General features: G+C 35.0%; 1 protein-coding gene across 1 annotated transcript in view; it reads left to right on the top strand.

Annotated features, from left to right (window-relative positions):
* Positions 1-17,271, top strand: part of CSMD1 (CUB and Sushi multiple domains 1) — a gene marked incomplete at both ends in the record, with an annotated part of 1,059,366 nt that overhangs the window by 999,855 nt on the left and 42,240 nt on the right. Inside the window, 4 exons of the mRNA XM_084202054.1 lie at positions 623-817; positions 2,904-3,077; positions 10,193-10,366; positions 10,968-11,141. Coding sequence (XP_084058180.1) covers positions 623-817; positions 2,904-3,077; positions 10,193-10,366; positions 10,968-11,141 — 717 coding nt within the window. The remainder of the gene's footprint in view (positions 1-622; positions 818-2,903; positions 3,078-10,192; positions 10,367-10,967; positions 11,142-17,271) is intronic.

The raw sequence follows: 17,271 nt of genomic DNA, 5'->3' as shown, positions 1-17,271 counted from the left end.
AAATCTGTTTACTTAAATTTCAGAGCATCAAATTGAAACTGAAAAATAATATAAACTATACTTCTTGTCTGTAGTCAATAATTGCATTCTCTTACAAGATACAAAATGCTAAAAACAACAGAACTGAAATAGCTCTAAAAATCTTCCCAAATATCATCATTTTTATAAAGTCTTCTAAACTGGAATGAAATAATTTTCCTGTATAACTACAATATTTTGTTTTATAGTAATTAGCATTTCAATGTGTGCTAGCAGCTTTTATGGCAATGTGTCTTAAGAACTTCAAGCTTTGCAAACATTACATAGCAATATTTGCTTTCCCGTTTACATCCACCATAGTCTGTGATGTGTTTTGTCTCTGAAATCTTTGAATAAATCTCATTACAGAGTATAACTGTATGTCATTATTCCACTACATCCACGAAATGAAAATACGCTGTAAACTCCAGTTCAATTTGTAATCCTCCCTGTATGAGAATTATTTTTCTTAGAACTTTTATTTCCAAGATGACTATGGTATTCTGAGTCTTAGATTGTGAAACATCTGCCTGTAAGGCAAGACCTTCACCTATAAAGAAATATAGGGGCAGAATGCTAATATGTACATTTCCTTTCTTCCCAGCTGTAACCTGCCCCAGCATAGAGACTCTTCTGTCAGAACACGTTGTCTGGAGACTGATTTCTGGGTCACTGAATGAGTATGGAGCTCAAGTCATGCTCAGCTGCAGTCCTGGATATTATTTATTGGGTCAAAGACTCATACAGTGCAGGACTAATGGAACCTGGAGCGTAGGCAATGAAAGGCCAGTTTGTAAGGGTAAGGAACATACTTGTTTACAGAATATCCTATGCTTTTTAATACATATATTTTCTTTTATTAATAAACTATTTATAAAATTGTTTAATAAAGTGTTTTGCTCTCACATTCCAATAAGTAATAAAGTGTGAAATTTTCATTATCTTGAAATTAATTTTTTTCCAGCTCCTTAGGTGTTAAGTACAATGTGTTTCATACAAGAATCCATGATATACCCTCAAGAAACCAAGTTGTATTTATTCTACTAGGTGATGCATAAGTATGTAGAAAGTACTAAGAGAGAATGTTATTACTTTAAAAGATTCTGAATTAGAGTTAGATTAGAATATTATATTGTTTTGACCTCTTGGGTGAAGCATTAAAACTTTACTGTTGGAGAAACATTCATATGAGCTTTCATAGTGTCTTCATACAAAAATATCATAAATTACATCAATCCTGACTTTGGATGCTTAAGGTTTTAGAGAACCATAGCAATCTCAGTGGAATCATACAAACTTCAAGGGTTTCAGTGCCAAAGTCTTAATAAATTTCTCCAAAACTTCATTTTTTCTTTTACAATATGTTATTTTTTAAATTCTGTTTACTGCAATTGTGTCCCTTTCTTTTTGTGCACACAGACTAAAAAATGTAGTTTTGATACACTGCCTAATATCCAGCTACTGTGCAGCTGCTAACAAATCTTTGAAAAGATAGTTCTTGCCCACTCTCTACAATTACAGAAATTTTATGTGAGTAGAAAATGGGATGATCCATATACGATGCAGTTAACCAAAAGAAAAGTATTAGAAACACAGGGAGATGCTGATTGAAGAGATATTAGTTAATTTATAAGAAAGGTACATTTTTTTTACCCTCCACTAGAGGACTGATTAGGATTTAATTATAGCAAGCTTCATGCCTCAAGAGATATTCAGTAGTATTCAGTAGTATATCTATTGGACATGGTTCATTAAGATCCAGAAACACACTGCAGAGTATTTTTCTGGAGTCTACAGTTTACTTTCTCTTCAAAAAGAGTTTGATTTACTTTTTTAACATAAATGTAATTAATATTCAGTATTAAAGTTAGAATTTATAATGTTAGGCTAATCCCCAAATTATGTTAATGTGACTTGATCGTAGTCAAAATGAGTCTTACTCATCTCTAGACTCATTATGTACATAAGAAACTATAATAATATATTTTCTGATTATGACTGAGTTAGTTAACTGCACAGTAGCTGGTACTTGATTTTATACAAATTCTAACCAATTCCATCTTGTTTTCCACATGGAAACAAACATTTAAAAATATGTAAGAGTGGGACCTTGGGATTTCAAGTAGGAAGTCTGGTTGTGATCAGAATGCTGTTGAAAGTAAACATATGATTTATACTAATGTATAAATGCAGTTGAAGCTCTTAAGGACATTGGTCTGCATCTTAAATGACAATATTTTTTTGTATGGTTTTCTAGAAACAAAAGAAATGACAGAATGTTTTTAATTAAATTAGAGTTTGATACATTCTTGAAAGACAATTTTTCATGTGGTGTGCAATAGCTGGGTTGCAGCTGATGCTACAGAAAGTTTCTCTGATAATTGGTCAAATCTAGTCTTTGGCAAAACCAGATGACTTATTGTTTTAGCAAGCAGACAATCATATATGCTATATGCTTATGAATAGTAGTGGGAAAAAAGAAAAAAGATCACAACAATTCAGAGTACTAAATGTTAAAAAGATTTATAGTACTTTAAACTGACACAACATTTAAAACAGCCAGGGAAAGTGTATTTGAGGAGTAGCCATGGATACGTACACATGGGATATAACCACAACCTTCTCATTCCCTTGTTTCAGAACTAGAAATATCTATTGTCTACTGTCAAGATATGCAAGTATCCCAAAGAATTTTTAGTTTTAGAACATATGTTGCCATATCAAGCATAATTTTAAGCCTTTTCTATGGAATACAACTCTTGTATTTATTCCTATTTCATTTACTTTTTAAGAAAACACGAGGTGATGAATTGTCTTCCCGTCAAAAAAATTATGAAAAGCATTTTCATATTTCAGTATGTTCTGTTTCTTTTTTTTTTCCCTAGTTATCTCCTGTGGTGGTCTTCCATCTCCACCAAATGGAAATAAGATTGGAACCTTAACAGTGTATGGAGCTACTGCAATATTCACTTGTAACACAGGATACACATTGGTTGGTTCTCATGTGAGAGAGTGCTTGGCAAATGGTCTCTGGAGTGGTACTGAAACCCAATGCCTAGGTAAAACCCCCGAATTTTTGTACTTTGTTTTGTTTTGTCTTAAAAGTATCAAGAACTGGATTTCAGCTCTTGTCAAGCAACATTTTTGAATCAGTGAAACATAAAGATACCTTAAATATGGAAATATTATGTCCTGAATATGATTTTGTGCTATTCTATTTGTGCTATTCTTTTCATTAGACATAAAATTACCTTTTATGTTGTTGTAATGCTTTTCAAACCAGTATGATTTTAAAGTGACTCGAATAATTGCCCACATTCACAGTGCTTTTCTTTGTGGAGCAGGATGTGTGATGAAACTAAGCTTCAAGACAATCTTCAATTAGGACTATTCCTGGTGCATTCCAACTAAAATTAAGCATTCAGCATATTGACCATTCAGTCAGGGGAAGCAGACAAGAGGCAATCAAAAGTGAAGCAAAACCAAGACTCTTTCAAACCCTGAGATTTATATCATTTGGACATTAATTCTCACCCCAACTCTTGCTCTCTTCAGATCCACTCATATTGTTTCACTCACCTAATACAGACATGAGGAAAAGGTTCTCTTTTTGAGTAACATTTGAAGCTCAGCAGTGGTTTTATTCTGGGTAGGGAACAGGATATTTATTTCTGGAATCTGTTATTTGCTTTGTCTGCCATCATTTTGCAGATTTTCTTCTTACCTTACAGTTGAATGTACTTGATTGCTCTCAGGAAAGGTGGAATTCTGCTTTCCTCTTCAGAGTTCAACCTCACATAAAAAGCATCTTTCTTCTCTGGTGCCTCACTGTGTCATTTTAGCACAACACATAGCGTTCCATGCTTATCTTTATATTCAGGTATACATGGGGATGTCCAAGCACCTCTCCTGAGTGGTGGGGGAGTTTTACAGTGGATTTGTTGCCACACTGTGGATCATGTGCAGTCCCCTGGTGGAAGGCCTCAGAAATGAGTCTATGGGCTATGTCCTCCCTGTGCTGGACCCAGACAGAGCTGATTTTTAGCACAGCTGCTGAGTTGGCTTTCCTTGCGGATACATTCTTCTCCCCAGGCTTGTTTACTTCTTAGACCCGAGATAACTGGGCAATAGAAATACCTTTATCTTATCTCAAGCTCCCATCAGGTAGTTTAACTTAAAGTCCAGATTTCCAGGAGTTTGCTGAGGCTTATTCAGTGAGGGGAAAGGTTTGGTGACAGCACATGAGCAGTGGCTTCTTTATACAGGTTGCCATAGTGGGCAAAGTCCTGCAGTGATCTTAGAAATGTTTGAGCCATTAACCATTAACATCTCAATTTCTTACAGATACTAGGCTGCAGCAGAAAGAAAAATAAAGACAGAATATTTTCAGAAAAAAAAAATAGCACAGAATCATGTAATTCAGATCAGAATTAAGACTTTATAATCTTTCATTAAGTATTCCTGATTGACTCCTTCATTTTGCAGCAGGAATGTTTGTAGTTCAATTTTTTTTAATACAGTTTTGTGGAATGTTGTCTCTTAAGACATAGAGTGGTCAGAAATAGTGACCATTGTCTCACAGAATTAACCTAACTTATTAATGTCACTTCATTATCAGTGACTTCCAAGCAAGATGCAGTTGTTTCTGGCAAATTTTATGAAAACAAAGCACACTCCTCTGGCTTGATGTATTTTCACACCTGATTGTTCAATTTGAAATATGCTGTATTAAGAAAGATGTCATTTTGATGCAGGAAATAAGCATAGGATAGCATAAACATAGGATATAGGCATAGGTAGAGTACACCAATTGCTACTTCTGTTGATGTTTAGAGCAGTAAAGAAGTCAATTATTTTTTTACCTAGGAAAAAGTTTGCACTGAGGCGCTGCTTAGGGGAATGCTATGGTTCAGCATTACTTTTTCACATGCGTAAATTCATCAGTTCCACAGCAGAAGTGTACAGAAACTTTGTAGCTAAAAACAGATCAGCCATCTACTGGTTTCAGGTTATCCCTGGACTGAGGCTGACTGACATTTAAATATGTTGGAACTGCAACTGTGAAGACCCAACAGCCCAAAACTTGTATGCATGAGTGTTTTCCACAGCCCTTCCTTCTGTTCCGAACATGCAAAGTCTATTGCGAAAAAAAGAGCTATTATCTCTGTAGGTTCTTCCAGTGTGTTACACCACTCATTGCCAGAGTATTGCCTGACACCTGCATGCAATGAATTCAAGCATAAAGATATGTATTAGTATTCATTCATTTTGAATAACCTGAAATACCACTTCATAATCTGATCAATAATAACAGTATTTAGTACTTATGCACTATATTTTTCTTTTTTTGAAAGGCTATATGCAGGATAATTTGGCTGCCAACATATGCAAACTAAACAGTACAAAAGTCTCAATGGATTCTGTTTGTATTTTAAATTGCTCTTGCCCATGAAAGGCTGGAAAAGAGGGTTTTTTTTCCATTCTGTTCTGACTATTGAGAAATAGCATTACAGTGAGCATCCCAGAAGATTAGCTGTCTATGGTAGTCAGGACTTAAAATTTAAATAGTGTCAAGATGGAGAATTTCCAGTACATGACTTATATCTATCCATCTATCTACACGTAAATACATACACACACACACACACACACACACACATACATATATATATATACATATATAAAACACATATAGAACCATCCCACATTATTCTGAAAGTCAGTTTAGAAAGGATACCTCGTAAAGCTTTAAGCTTTTAACTCTTTGGGAAACAGTTAGTAAGTTTATTAGATCTCATATTTAGGAAAGATTGTGTCTATGTGCAGCTTGAATTAAATTTATATCAAGTCGTCCTTTTCTTCTCCAGGAGTAATTTGGTGCTGGATTTTTTCTAATTCAGATTTTACAAATCCCCATTGAAAGTGGTATAGATTACTAATATCTCCTTGTTGCTAATATTTTTTTTTATTTTTTCCCACCTGATTATCTGCATTCTGCATTTTAAGTTATTTTACAGATCCATTCCCACTTGTAATGAACACAGAACATCTTGCAGGGACTACTACTGTAGTAAAAGCATTGCTTGCTTTATGATATTTCCCAATTCTATTCTTCTAGAAACTTAGAAGGCCTTTAGTTCCTCTTTGATTGATTTCATTGTTGAACGAAGCCCTATGCTTAGAACTGTTAAATGCATGGATCTGCCTCACCAGACAAAAAAGATCCCATTTAGAGCTGGCAGGTTAATCACTACTTAGTCCTTGCTATTTCATAATCAGACAGGCTCTATAGTGCTAAAAATATTATACAGCTTTGAGTGTGAAAGTCTAAATTTGAGTTACCCTATGCATGCTGCAGAAAGTTTTATTTCTGCTACTAAGCTCCTTCCTGTCTCTCTTACATGCTTTCACATAAAGTATATTAATACCATGTTCTTCAGACACTTAATTTAGATGCAATTAAGAATACAATCCCAGGTCAATGTAGCTATGTAGGCCCCTCCAGAGAGCAATTCAGGAAAGGTAAATTCTTACATTTTAAAGCTAGATGCTGTGAATACTGCTAATTGAATATTCCTAAATTTCAAGGACAAAATGCCTCAAATTAGTTTCAGAGGTGCCTTTAAGACTTACCTGAAGCCTGTGAAAATCAGAAGGCAAACATGCAGGGAGCTCTGAATGAGTCTTTCCATTTCAAAGGAATTATAATGAGTTAGAGAAGCTTTTTCTCTACACTGTATACCTGCATGAATATAATTCAAGACAGCTATAGATGAAAATAGATATCACTTTATGTTACCCACTGATATGTGTGGAATTAATTTATGATTTCAGGTTAAATGAGTACACTAATTTCTGTATCTTAGGAAATGGTTTGTCAATTCCTTATTATTTCTCTCAACAGAAAGTTAAAATCAGGGACTGTAGTTAATGAGTCTGAGGCTCAATTTAAGACCTACATCTTCAGTTTGTTAGCATGGCATGTATTTATTTTTATTAGTTATACAAGCATAAATATGAATTGGCATGCAAAATTTATTACAATTTCACTCACTCACACCTTTTTTCCTTCCAAGAATATTTGCAACTATAAGCCACAAAAACTATGTGCTTTTATGTATGCTTTGTGTATATGGCTGACCATAGGTTCATATAGGGCACAGGGCAAATTGGAAGCATTTAAATGTGTCTTATTCCATCTGCAAAATCAGCGGCATTTAATTGCAGATCAGTGTGTTGTCCTGAAAACATATTTTTCCCTGTGTTTTTACACCTTTCAGGTGCAAAACTGCACGTAAACAAGTCAAGGACACACTTCAAATCATAAGTTAAATACAATCTACTCCATTCCATCTTTTAATTATATGATATATATAAAGCCTTAAATTTATCAGTATGAAAATATGCTGCTGTGGACTATGGTTGTGTAAAAATATCTAATTCTTTAATTGATAACTCATAGGTAAATTGCAGTATAATATTATGATATTGACTTTTATTTGAAATTCTTGCTAAAATAAAATAGAATTCTTTGTATCTTGCTTTCCAGGTGTTCTAGAATAAAACTGCTGAACCAGCCTTGATGCATATGAACAATTTTCTAAATTCTTGAGGGCATATTTTACTAAAAATCCCCTCACAGACTTCTTAATTTTCTTTAATTTTAGTTGATGAGAAAATTACATACATTTTGTGTCATTGCAATGCTCTTTCAGTTCTTGATATTTTGGAATAGGTAATTTAAATGAGTCAAAATTCCCTGAAAAATCATTAAATACAGTAGGTGGAATGATCTGTAAATGAAATGACTCACATAATAAGTTCAGCAACTTGTTAAATCCCCATTTAAGAGAAATACATAATATTTTTCTTTATGCCAGGTGGCACATTTCATCTATCTTTCTTCTTGAAATTCCCTGTGGTCCTCTGTTTGTCTTCTGTGCAGCTATTGCTTTTCAATTCTTTGCTATTTAGAGCTAGAAAATGAAAAAAATCCAAATGTATTCCTTTCTATTTCACCTCACTCCCTGGGAAAAATATTGGGAGAAAATATTAGGAACTAATTTCTAGGCATAGGGAAAATAAGAAAATAATTTGGAACAGGCAGGATGGAATAATCAAAAGCAAATCTTGATAATCTTACTGCCTTTTCCAGTGACTGTCTCATGAGATGTAGATTTCAGCAGTAGAGTTCTTTCAGTTTGCGGTTTAGCAAAACTTTTGAAACAGTCTCCCCTTGTATCCTTGTAGCCAAATTGAGAAGATGGGGACTGGATGGGGGGGATTACAAACTGGATGGAAAATTAATTGAGCCAGCAAACTCTTGGGGTATTGTTTCTTGATTCCAAGTGTGAATAGGAGCCAGTGGATGTGAGGATGAATACAAAGGCCCATGCTCTCCAGCTCTGTCCCCCACTGGATAACAAATTGGGATGCAGCTGCAGCTAGTTTGAGGGTGACACAAAATGATGGGAGAACAGTTGATGTGTGGATTCTAGTACTGCTAGACAGAGGGACCTTTAAAATCTGGAGGCATGGGCCAACAGGAAGTTCATAAAGTTCAGGAAAGACAAATACAGAATCCTGCCTTTTGCCTTGAATAATGCAATTTATGTGTACTCTTGGAACTGACTGGGTAAAAAAAAGCTTCACAGAAAGCACCCAAGTGACTGAGTGGATAGGCTGACTAAGAGTTAAAAGTGTGGCCTTGCAGTAAAAATATCAGACTGGAGTATATGAGCACCAGTGTAGTCACCAGGTCATGGTTATTATTTCCTCTTCAGCGCTCATGTGGAAAATTGTGTGTAATTTTTGTGTCCTCCACCCTACAAGAGAGATATTGCAAAATGAAGCAAGCTCAGGGGAAGGACCCATTAAGGGGCCAGGGGCTGGAATATCTTTTAGACAAGGAGAAACTGAGTGAGGCTGGAGGAGAGAGAAGGGTAAAAGGGATCATATTACTAATTTGGACTGAGAAAAATAAGATAAATTATTCCATGACACATTTCAAGGGTAAAAATATGCTCTCAGTGTCCTCTGTTGCCATATTCTCTGTTGTAAGGGGAAAGGTAGCTGTATAATTAGTGCAAGACTTGCATTCATACTTTCTTCCTCAAATTTTCAGAATAATACCACAATGTCTTCTTAGGGGCATCGGCAACCCTACAATTACGATTTTTATAATAATCCTGCATGTATGAAAAACCTAATAAAATTATGTATGTTTTATCCTTCTCATGTTTTAGAGGAGCCATTAGGTGTGAATGAAATATCACGTCTGGAATAATAAAGGGGCTTTTTTAGACAGATTGAATCCCAAAGAAAAGTTGCAAATAGCTTGCTGTTGATGGATACAGCCTGCATGAAACAGAAGTGGTCACACACATACACAAACCATTTTAGCTGCAGTCTTGAGCCTTAGGTCCCAGCCCTCGCCTCTCAAAATGAGGATTTAGCGCATGTTTCAGATGAAATTATTGCAGTTGTAATTAATCAGTGTCACAAAAAAACAAAAAAAACCAACAAAAATACTTTTTTCTCCTCCTTATTCAGTAATGAGAAATAGTTTTTGCTCAGCAACTGTGTTTTCAAACAGAATGAAGAATCCAGAATGAATTAAACCATTACTTGGCTTCCTCACTGCCAAGACTGCTATTATCCTGGAATAATGGATTCTGTAATGTTTTAACAGCAGCTGAAATAAGTAGGAAACAGTGCTGGCAGACATTCCTTCCTGTTCATGCCTTCTATATGGAAAATGCTTATAAATTCATATTCATGTCAAAATTATAGTGAAGTCTTCTTTATATTGCTTTAAAATGTGGTTGGTGCCAACAAAAATACCCTACTTCTATTTTTTATTATGGTGAAGTGCCTTAGTAAGGTTGCATTTTCCCCACAGAAGTGTGAGGTCTTTAACTCTTAAACCTGTACTATTATTTCATCATAGAATTCTCATTTCTCTAATTCATTATTTTCTCCTTTAAAGAAGTAGAAGAAATATCATCTGAAGGTTTTATACCTGAGAACTTGTCCTGCGCCGTGCAGTAGTTGACTCTAAATATATTGTTTATTGAAAGAAAAGTTGAAATTCTGTTTGTTTTTTTTTTTCTTGTAAATTTTTAGCAAGTCTTATCAAAATACATGTTTCTGATGGGTTGTTCTTTTATTGTAGCTGGTCACTGTGGCTCACCAGACCCGATTGTTAATGGCCATATTAGCGGAGATGGTTTCAGTTATCGCGACACCGTAGTCTACCAGTGTAATCCTGGCTTTCGACTTGTTGGTACATCTGTCCGAATTTGCCTACAGGACCACAAGTGGTCTGGACAAACTCCTGTTTGCGTCCGTAAGTATAATTAATTTTTCACTGAATTGTTGCTACTATTTTCAATGTAATTGAATATTAATAGTGGATTGGATGTTCAAAAGTGTTTGGGCTCAGATCAGATATTTATTGGACCTGTTGTCAGTTACAAGGGTTGTTATGATCCAGTTTCTAACCTAGCATGGACTTGTTAATATTTTCAATAACTCCTGATATCTGTTATCAAGTATGGGCTTGCTGAGCCTCTCCCCTATTTTTTTCACCAAGAGTAAAAAATTCCTTTGTATATTTTCATTGCTTAAACGAAAAAGCTGGACTGTTGTTCATTGTGCATTTCTGATGATTTTTAGTGGTCTAATGCACATCATATGTGTGTGAAAATGCATATATTATATATATTTAGATTTATTACAACTTTCAACATAAGGTAAAAAGTAGTACAGTTAAGAATTCTCAATAAATATATCCTATTCTTTTTCTTATATGTCTTGTGTAAATGTCAAAGACAAATTTAGAAGGGAAAAACAAAAAACAAAATGCCAAAGGAGCTCCAAACTGCAAGTGGTTCCATGGATCAGTACCTTTCACTTAGATGCTAACCTGCCTATTTTTCTTTGAACAGCAATCACATGTGGACATCCTGGGAATCCAGCTCATGGAATGACTAATGGAAGTGAGTTCAATTTAAACGATGTGGTAAATTTTACCTGCAACACTGGATACTTACTTCAGGGTGCTTCTCGAGCACAGTGTCGAAGCAATGGGCAGTGGAGTAGCCCTTTACCCAACTGCCGAGGTAAGAGTTTTACCCTGCCTCAAAATACTCAAAAAACTCACAAGCCTGTGCTATAGGAACTTATTCTCACTTTTATTTGAGTTTCTGCATTTCTATATTGGAGATTGCTGTTACGGCTGAGTATTGGGGAAGCTGAGACTTTTCAGTATTTTTACCTCAAAGTTCTCAGACTAGAAACACCAGCATTTAGTTTATAGATATATAAAGTGAACTTTGTATCACAAAAGTTATATTCCATCAATAAATCACAGCTGCCCGCCTAGCCTGAATTAGGTGCATTTTAATATGGTTTTCATTAATGGTCATTATGAAATTGAATATGTATGTAACAAAACATTATTAATTCTCTTTTTTCCTAGCAATACCTGACAGATGTGAAACCTGATTTTTCTTACCCTAAAAAAAAAAAAAAAAAAAAGGGATAAAGTAAGATTTAATTTTACTTGGGTTTTTTGCAAAGGCATCTGAGTTTGATTCCTGGTGTGCCATAGGTAAAGTTGATATGTTTGAGAGATGAGAATGAAGCAAAGGTTTGTTTTATGATAAAATCTGTATCAAATCTACATATTAGGAAAGGACAAAGAAAAAACATTTAAAAACACAATCTGCAATTCTCAGATTGTATTCTTTATCCAGATTCCAGTAATGTAACTAAGATTAAAACTCTCTGAAGTTAACCTTTTTTTACTCCTTCCATTTTTGGCTAATGCTTTAATTTATTTTCTTTAATTTTTGGCTAATTTTGCTATATTATCTGTGGAACTAACATCTCATCTTTGGTCTGTTCTACCAATATCTTAAACAGACACCTAAAATCTGTTCACTAGTTTAGTGTTTTTGTGTTATATGCCCCAAAATAACTTCTACTAGTATAGTACATTCTGTCTCAATGCTGAATCTTAATGGTAAGATACTGATATTTAATGATATTGGGAAACATTTTCTTTTGAATCACTGAGGCAGACTGAATGTCTTCTGACCAAATCATAGATGCAAACTGACAGACAAGTGAAGGCAGGACATGAGGTAAATCATGTAAGATATACTGAAAGATCTCAAGGGCCTGGGGAAAACTTTTTGAGATACTCTATATCCTTCAGTGCCCTTCTTTGTGAAGGTTCTGGAAGGAAATGTATTTTTATGGCTCTAATTTACAAATGTTGTTCCTGGTCATATTCAAAGCTGGAATTATCTGTGTTCATTTATAAATGTTAATAACAGTGCTAATTTCCAAATTAGTAAACCAAAAACAAATTTAAAAATGCTTAGTGTTTGGAAAGAATTTGATTGGCTATGTCTGCTATGGAACATGCAAAGAAATAGAATGCAAAAATTTTTCCATAAATTCAGTGGTTACTAAGCTTTTCTTGAGTATTTTCTATCACTAGAAAATATTAGAACAGTGTTAGTACTATGCTTTTTGTTCTTTGTATCTCGTCATTTAAGGGCTAAAGGAAATTGCAGGCAGCAAAGTCATTCTAAGGATACAACATTGGGATTAAAGATCATGTAATAAGAACTTAACTTCAGCTATTGTACTTTTATTATCTCCACCTGTTGGTTTATTAAAAATCTTATTGTACTACAACTGTTGTTTCTAAGAATAATAATTATCTTTGGTGATTAGCTCATCATAATGTTTCAGAGATACCTGATGCAATTTCAGGCTCAGTGTGTGTGGAATTAGATCTTTCATTCTCATTAAAACAATAAAGAGATGGCAATTCCCTCAGTCACTACCCTCAGAATTTATTCAAATGAGTTAACTAACATAGCAATATAATCATTGGAACAGAGAAACAAGAGTTAGCAAACTGTTCCTATTTAGGCTCATGGGTTTTTTTTCCCTTTTATACTGTTTTCTTTTGCTGCACCTAAGTGTACAAACTCATCTGTCTCATCTGTGAGGCATTTAAGTAAGGTTTTATTTGTTGGAAACACATACTTTCTCACTTATACTGTAGATGCAATCAGAATCTGCTCTGTTTGGCTGCCAGAGGAAGAGGTAGAACAGCTTTACTGAAGTTCAACCACATTTACGAGCTGAGTTACTCAGCTATTTCCACTGAACTCCATTACATTTATTAAAAGGAAAATAAATCTAAATGAAAGCAAGGAAAAACAACATAGGAATTAGGATGCTTACAGTTACTACACTATTATTTCAGTGGTCTCTCCTATTTACTTTTGTTTTCCTTTTAAAATTTATTCACAGGAACTTAGGTTTGATTGAGGCCAGTTTATGGTCTGAAATCTTGTTTAGGGAGGTTGGTTTTCTGAAAGGAGTGGGTATTCTAGATGCAACTCTGCCAAGATCCATACCCTTAAGAATGGTAAACCTCTACCGGAATGTGGTGGCCCAGAGTTCTCTTAGCTTAGTGTCTACAGTTTTGTCTATTCTCATGCAGATGGTGAGAAGCCGGACTTTTGCCATTCACCCAGTGTTTCTTCACTTCATTCTTCTCTTCACTTAGTATTTCTTTCTCTATAGCAAGGTACATTTTTCAGTGACTGTCTTATATCTCTTCCATCATGAACTGTGAGGATCCACCTAATTTCCTGACCTGCTCCATGCACCCAGCTGAAACCCAGAGTGCTTTTCTGCTAATCATGATAACACTGCAGCTGCCTGCCCCTGTGACTGAGTTTAACTGATTTAAAGGGTTTGAAAAAGTTGTTGTGAAGTTTGCAATTTGTCCAAGAAATCTCTCCTCATGGAGAGTAATTTAATGTCTAAAGTGACAATAACTGTTCTAAATGTATTTGTGCACCAGAAGACATTTAGTTGTACTGTAAAGGGAATACTAAATATCCACTTCAGCTTAAGCATATCAGTGTAAGAGTAGTGCTATGCCTCTCTCCTAGTACATGCATCTCTGATCTAGAAATATGGGGGATTCGTCCTTCCACTATATGAAAATTTAAAGTGCTGTAATATAATTGCCTTGATAATTGGTATTGTTTCTCATTTTAGGTTAGGACGGTTGGTTGACCTTGCAGCTAGTATGTAGCAGTTTTTCTCTGCTGTTCCTGCTCACTTTTATTCTCTGGCATGTGTTCTCCCCAGGCTGCAGAGAGTATCTACTCCCTCACGCACTGCCTTCTCCTCTAAACTCAGGGTTCCCTTTCTTACTGCTCACTGTTGTGTGTGAGTGTGGCCTCCTCTCGCTGGTGTATTCTGTCCTTTCCTAAATATATCTTCAGAGAAACAATCTTTCCTCATGGCTCACCTCTGATTTGAAGATAGACTGAGAGTTGAGGTTGTTCAGCTTAGGGGAGAGACGGCTCAGTGAAATGCGTATCATCTATATGTATCTAAGGGACAGTATAAAAAAAGAGGGGAACACTTCTCAGCGGTGCTCACTGAAAGTATGTGATGCAAAGGGTACAAAATCAAACATAAGAAAAAGCTTTTTAAAAGTGAGGGTGATAAAACACCTGAATAAATTTCCCAGAGACATTGTAGATCTTCCATTCTTACAGCTATTCAAAACCAAACTGAACAAAGCCCTGGACAAACTGTTCAGTTGTCACTTCCAAGTTGAAGTATCTTTGCATACCTATTATGACTAAAGACTATATATATACACCAACTATATTCCTATTCCAAATATTATATATATACAGCAACTATATTCCTATATCAAATTTAGTTTTAATGAATTGATTAGAACTTACCTAAAGCAAGTAATAGTACTTTTTCTGGCATAAGACTTTACTTCTAAAATTGTGTTTTATGCAATGCGTGGAAAACATTTGTTTTGAAGTTCATTGTTAACAATGAATTATGAATTTGTTTACAAAGAAATGTAAATCTTCCAGCTCTTTAAATATCCTGCTGGAAAAGGATTGATTCCTGGCAAACCTTTATCATTTAATTCAACTGAGATTCTACATATGACCTTTCTTTCAAACCTCGGTTGAGTTCACCTGAGTCAATAACGAACTTGGCTTCATTTGGCTGAGACTGCACAGCAAGTGCTACAAATTAAAGATTGCTGCTTGAAGATATTGCAGAATTATTTTATTTTTATTTTATTTTATTTTATTTTATTTTATTTTATTTTATTTTATTTTATTTTATTTTATTTTATTTTATTTTATTTTATGTTGAAACAGAGCTGTAATATGTGCATACGAAACCTTGATATCTTAGGAAAATAAAGCTGGAGCAGTTCTTAGGCACCCTTTTGCAATGATACCTTGCCTCTCTCTGTTGTGTCAATAGCAGGTTAACTATTAGGTTAAGTAATCAGTGACAGGAAATTCAGTAAGGAAATCAAATGGGAGGTTTTGGATAAGAAAAAAAGTAATGCACACAAAAAATCACATTAGTATTTAGGATCTGCATGATAAAAATTTGTATGAAAAAAAGGATTTTAATGTTTGTATTCCTAAATGCACTGCAAGCACTGAATTGCTTTGCAATGATATTTCCCCCTACTCCAGAATGCTTTTGTGTCCGTTTTGGCTCAGCAAGTAAAACCTTTTATCTCTGAAAATCTACGTATTTTTTTTATATTTTACTTGGATCTGTGTTCTGAGGTAATGTTATTCTTAAAATACCCATGTCTTGGGGAAACTGTTCCCATTGTTTCTGTCACAAGTGAAAAAACAGCATGTTGTGATGTTAAGGTACTTTGTGAGATAGAAACCCCATTTTTTAAAACTATTTAAACATGAATATCTGTTTAAAGAATTGTATTTAATCCTTTTGATGGACTCAGTATTTTCTAAAGATTGGTGATAACCTTTTCTGGAATGTGAAGGTCTCTGAGGTATGACTTTAAATTCATCATTTAAATTCATCATTCTCCACATGGACTCTGTCTTTCCGTTAATTTATTTGAAAAAGAACAGGTCAAGTAGTTGGTTTACGTGCCTTTAAACTGGAACCAAATGGCATCAGAAAAATTACGATACCCAGATCTCTATTCTCTGCTGCAAACCTGCCTGTACAGAGCTTGGTGCAGCCTGGGTGTGCTACCCCAGAAGTTGTTATGACTATATTAAATCCTAAGCCAAGTATGTTCACTGTTTTTTTTTTTTCCATTAGCAGTTTGGAACCACTTTCCATTTAGTCTTTGGAAGCACAGAAAGCCAATCTCCATTCTTTCTACTTGTCATAATAACTCCTAACCACCAAAATGAGAGCTGAATCAGGTGGTCTCATCAGGGCTCTGCACTCCTGATTGCACTGCAGGTCATTTTTCCATATATTATGCTTGAAGCAAGAACTGCTGTATTAAACACCACACTTTCTGCCTGTATTAAGGCAGACTCATCTTCATAATCTGTACCAGGAAAAGTGGATATCCTTTGCTACTGTTTCCTTCAGAATTCCGTTTCTTTTTTTAAATGAGATTTAGGAGCTTTTCTCCCGTTAGAAATATGTTTCTTAAGACCAGAAACACTTTGATGGGAAGATTCATTTGGCAAAATTGCAGAGGTTTGAGTTAGCTCACATTCTCCAGCCTGTATCAGTAAGTCCAGGTTATTTGTTAGTAATAAAGAATTCAGGTCTCTATTTATACTGCATTGGTGCTGAATTTCTAACGTGAAAGGTTTATCTTTCTTTATCTCATTGGTCTTAGACTGTTGAAAAGTTTAATTAGGCTTTTATGTCTTATCAGGATACTGGTATCTACAAAGAATTGCTAATTTTATGGTGCTCTATTTAGTGACTATATCATTTGAACCAGTGCTAATATGTTCCACTCCTTCACTGACAAGAAAAATAACCTTTCTGATGGCAGCTGATAGACTGAGATTGGTGACCAATTCTTCTTATCCGAAGATTAAGCAGCTCTGAATTTCAGCAGTTTTCAATCTGTGGAGTCAAGGATTTGTATAAGCTGAGAAACGCATTTTGTTCAGTGTTGTTTTTCCCAAAGTCAGAGGCCTTTGTTGTGGCTTATTTATGCTTGAATGTCAGATATGCCTAATCTTTTCATATTGATAACACGTTGATATTCTTCAGAAGGATAGCTTGCACTTGAGTGAGTTTCCTTAATAAGGAGGTGGAGTGCCATGGGAGATGCTATATAGTGTCTGAGATATTTACCTGATCTGGCAGAGATGCTCCTCTCTGGAGTGGAAACAGCCTGGGGATCAGGCAAAGACATTTCAA

Source organism: Fringilla coelebs (genome assembly GCF_963513975.1).
Source record: "Fringilla coelebs genome assembly, chromosome: 3".
Lineage (NCBI taxonomy): Eukaryota > Metazoa > Chordata > Aves > Passeriformes > Fringillidae > Fringilla > Fringilla coelebs.
Note: the sequence above shows the minus strand (reverse complement) of the source record. Positions and strands in the feature narration are given on the sequence as shown.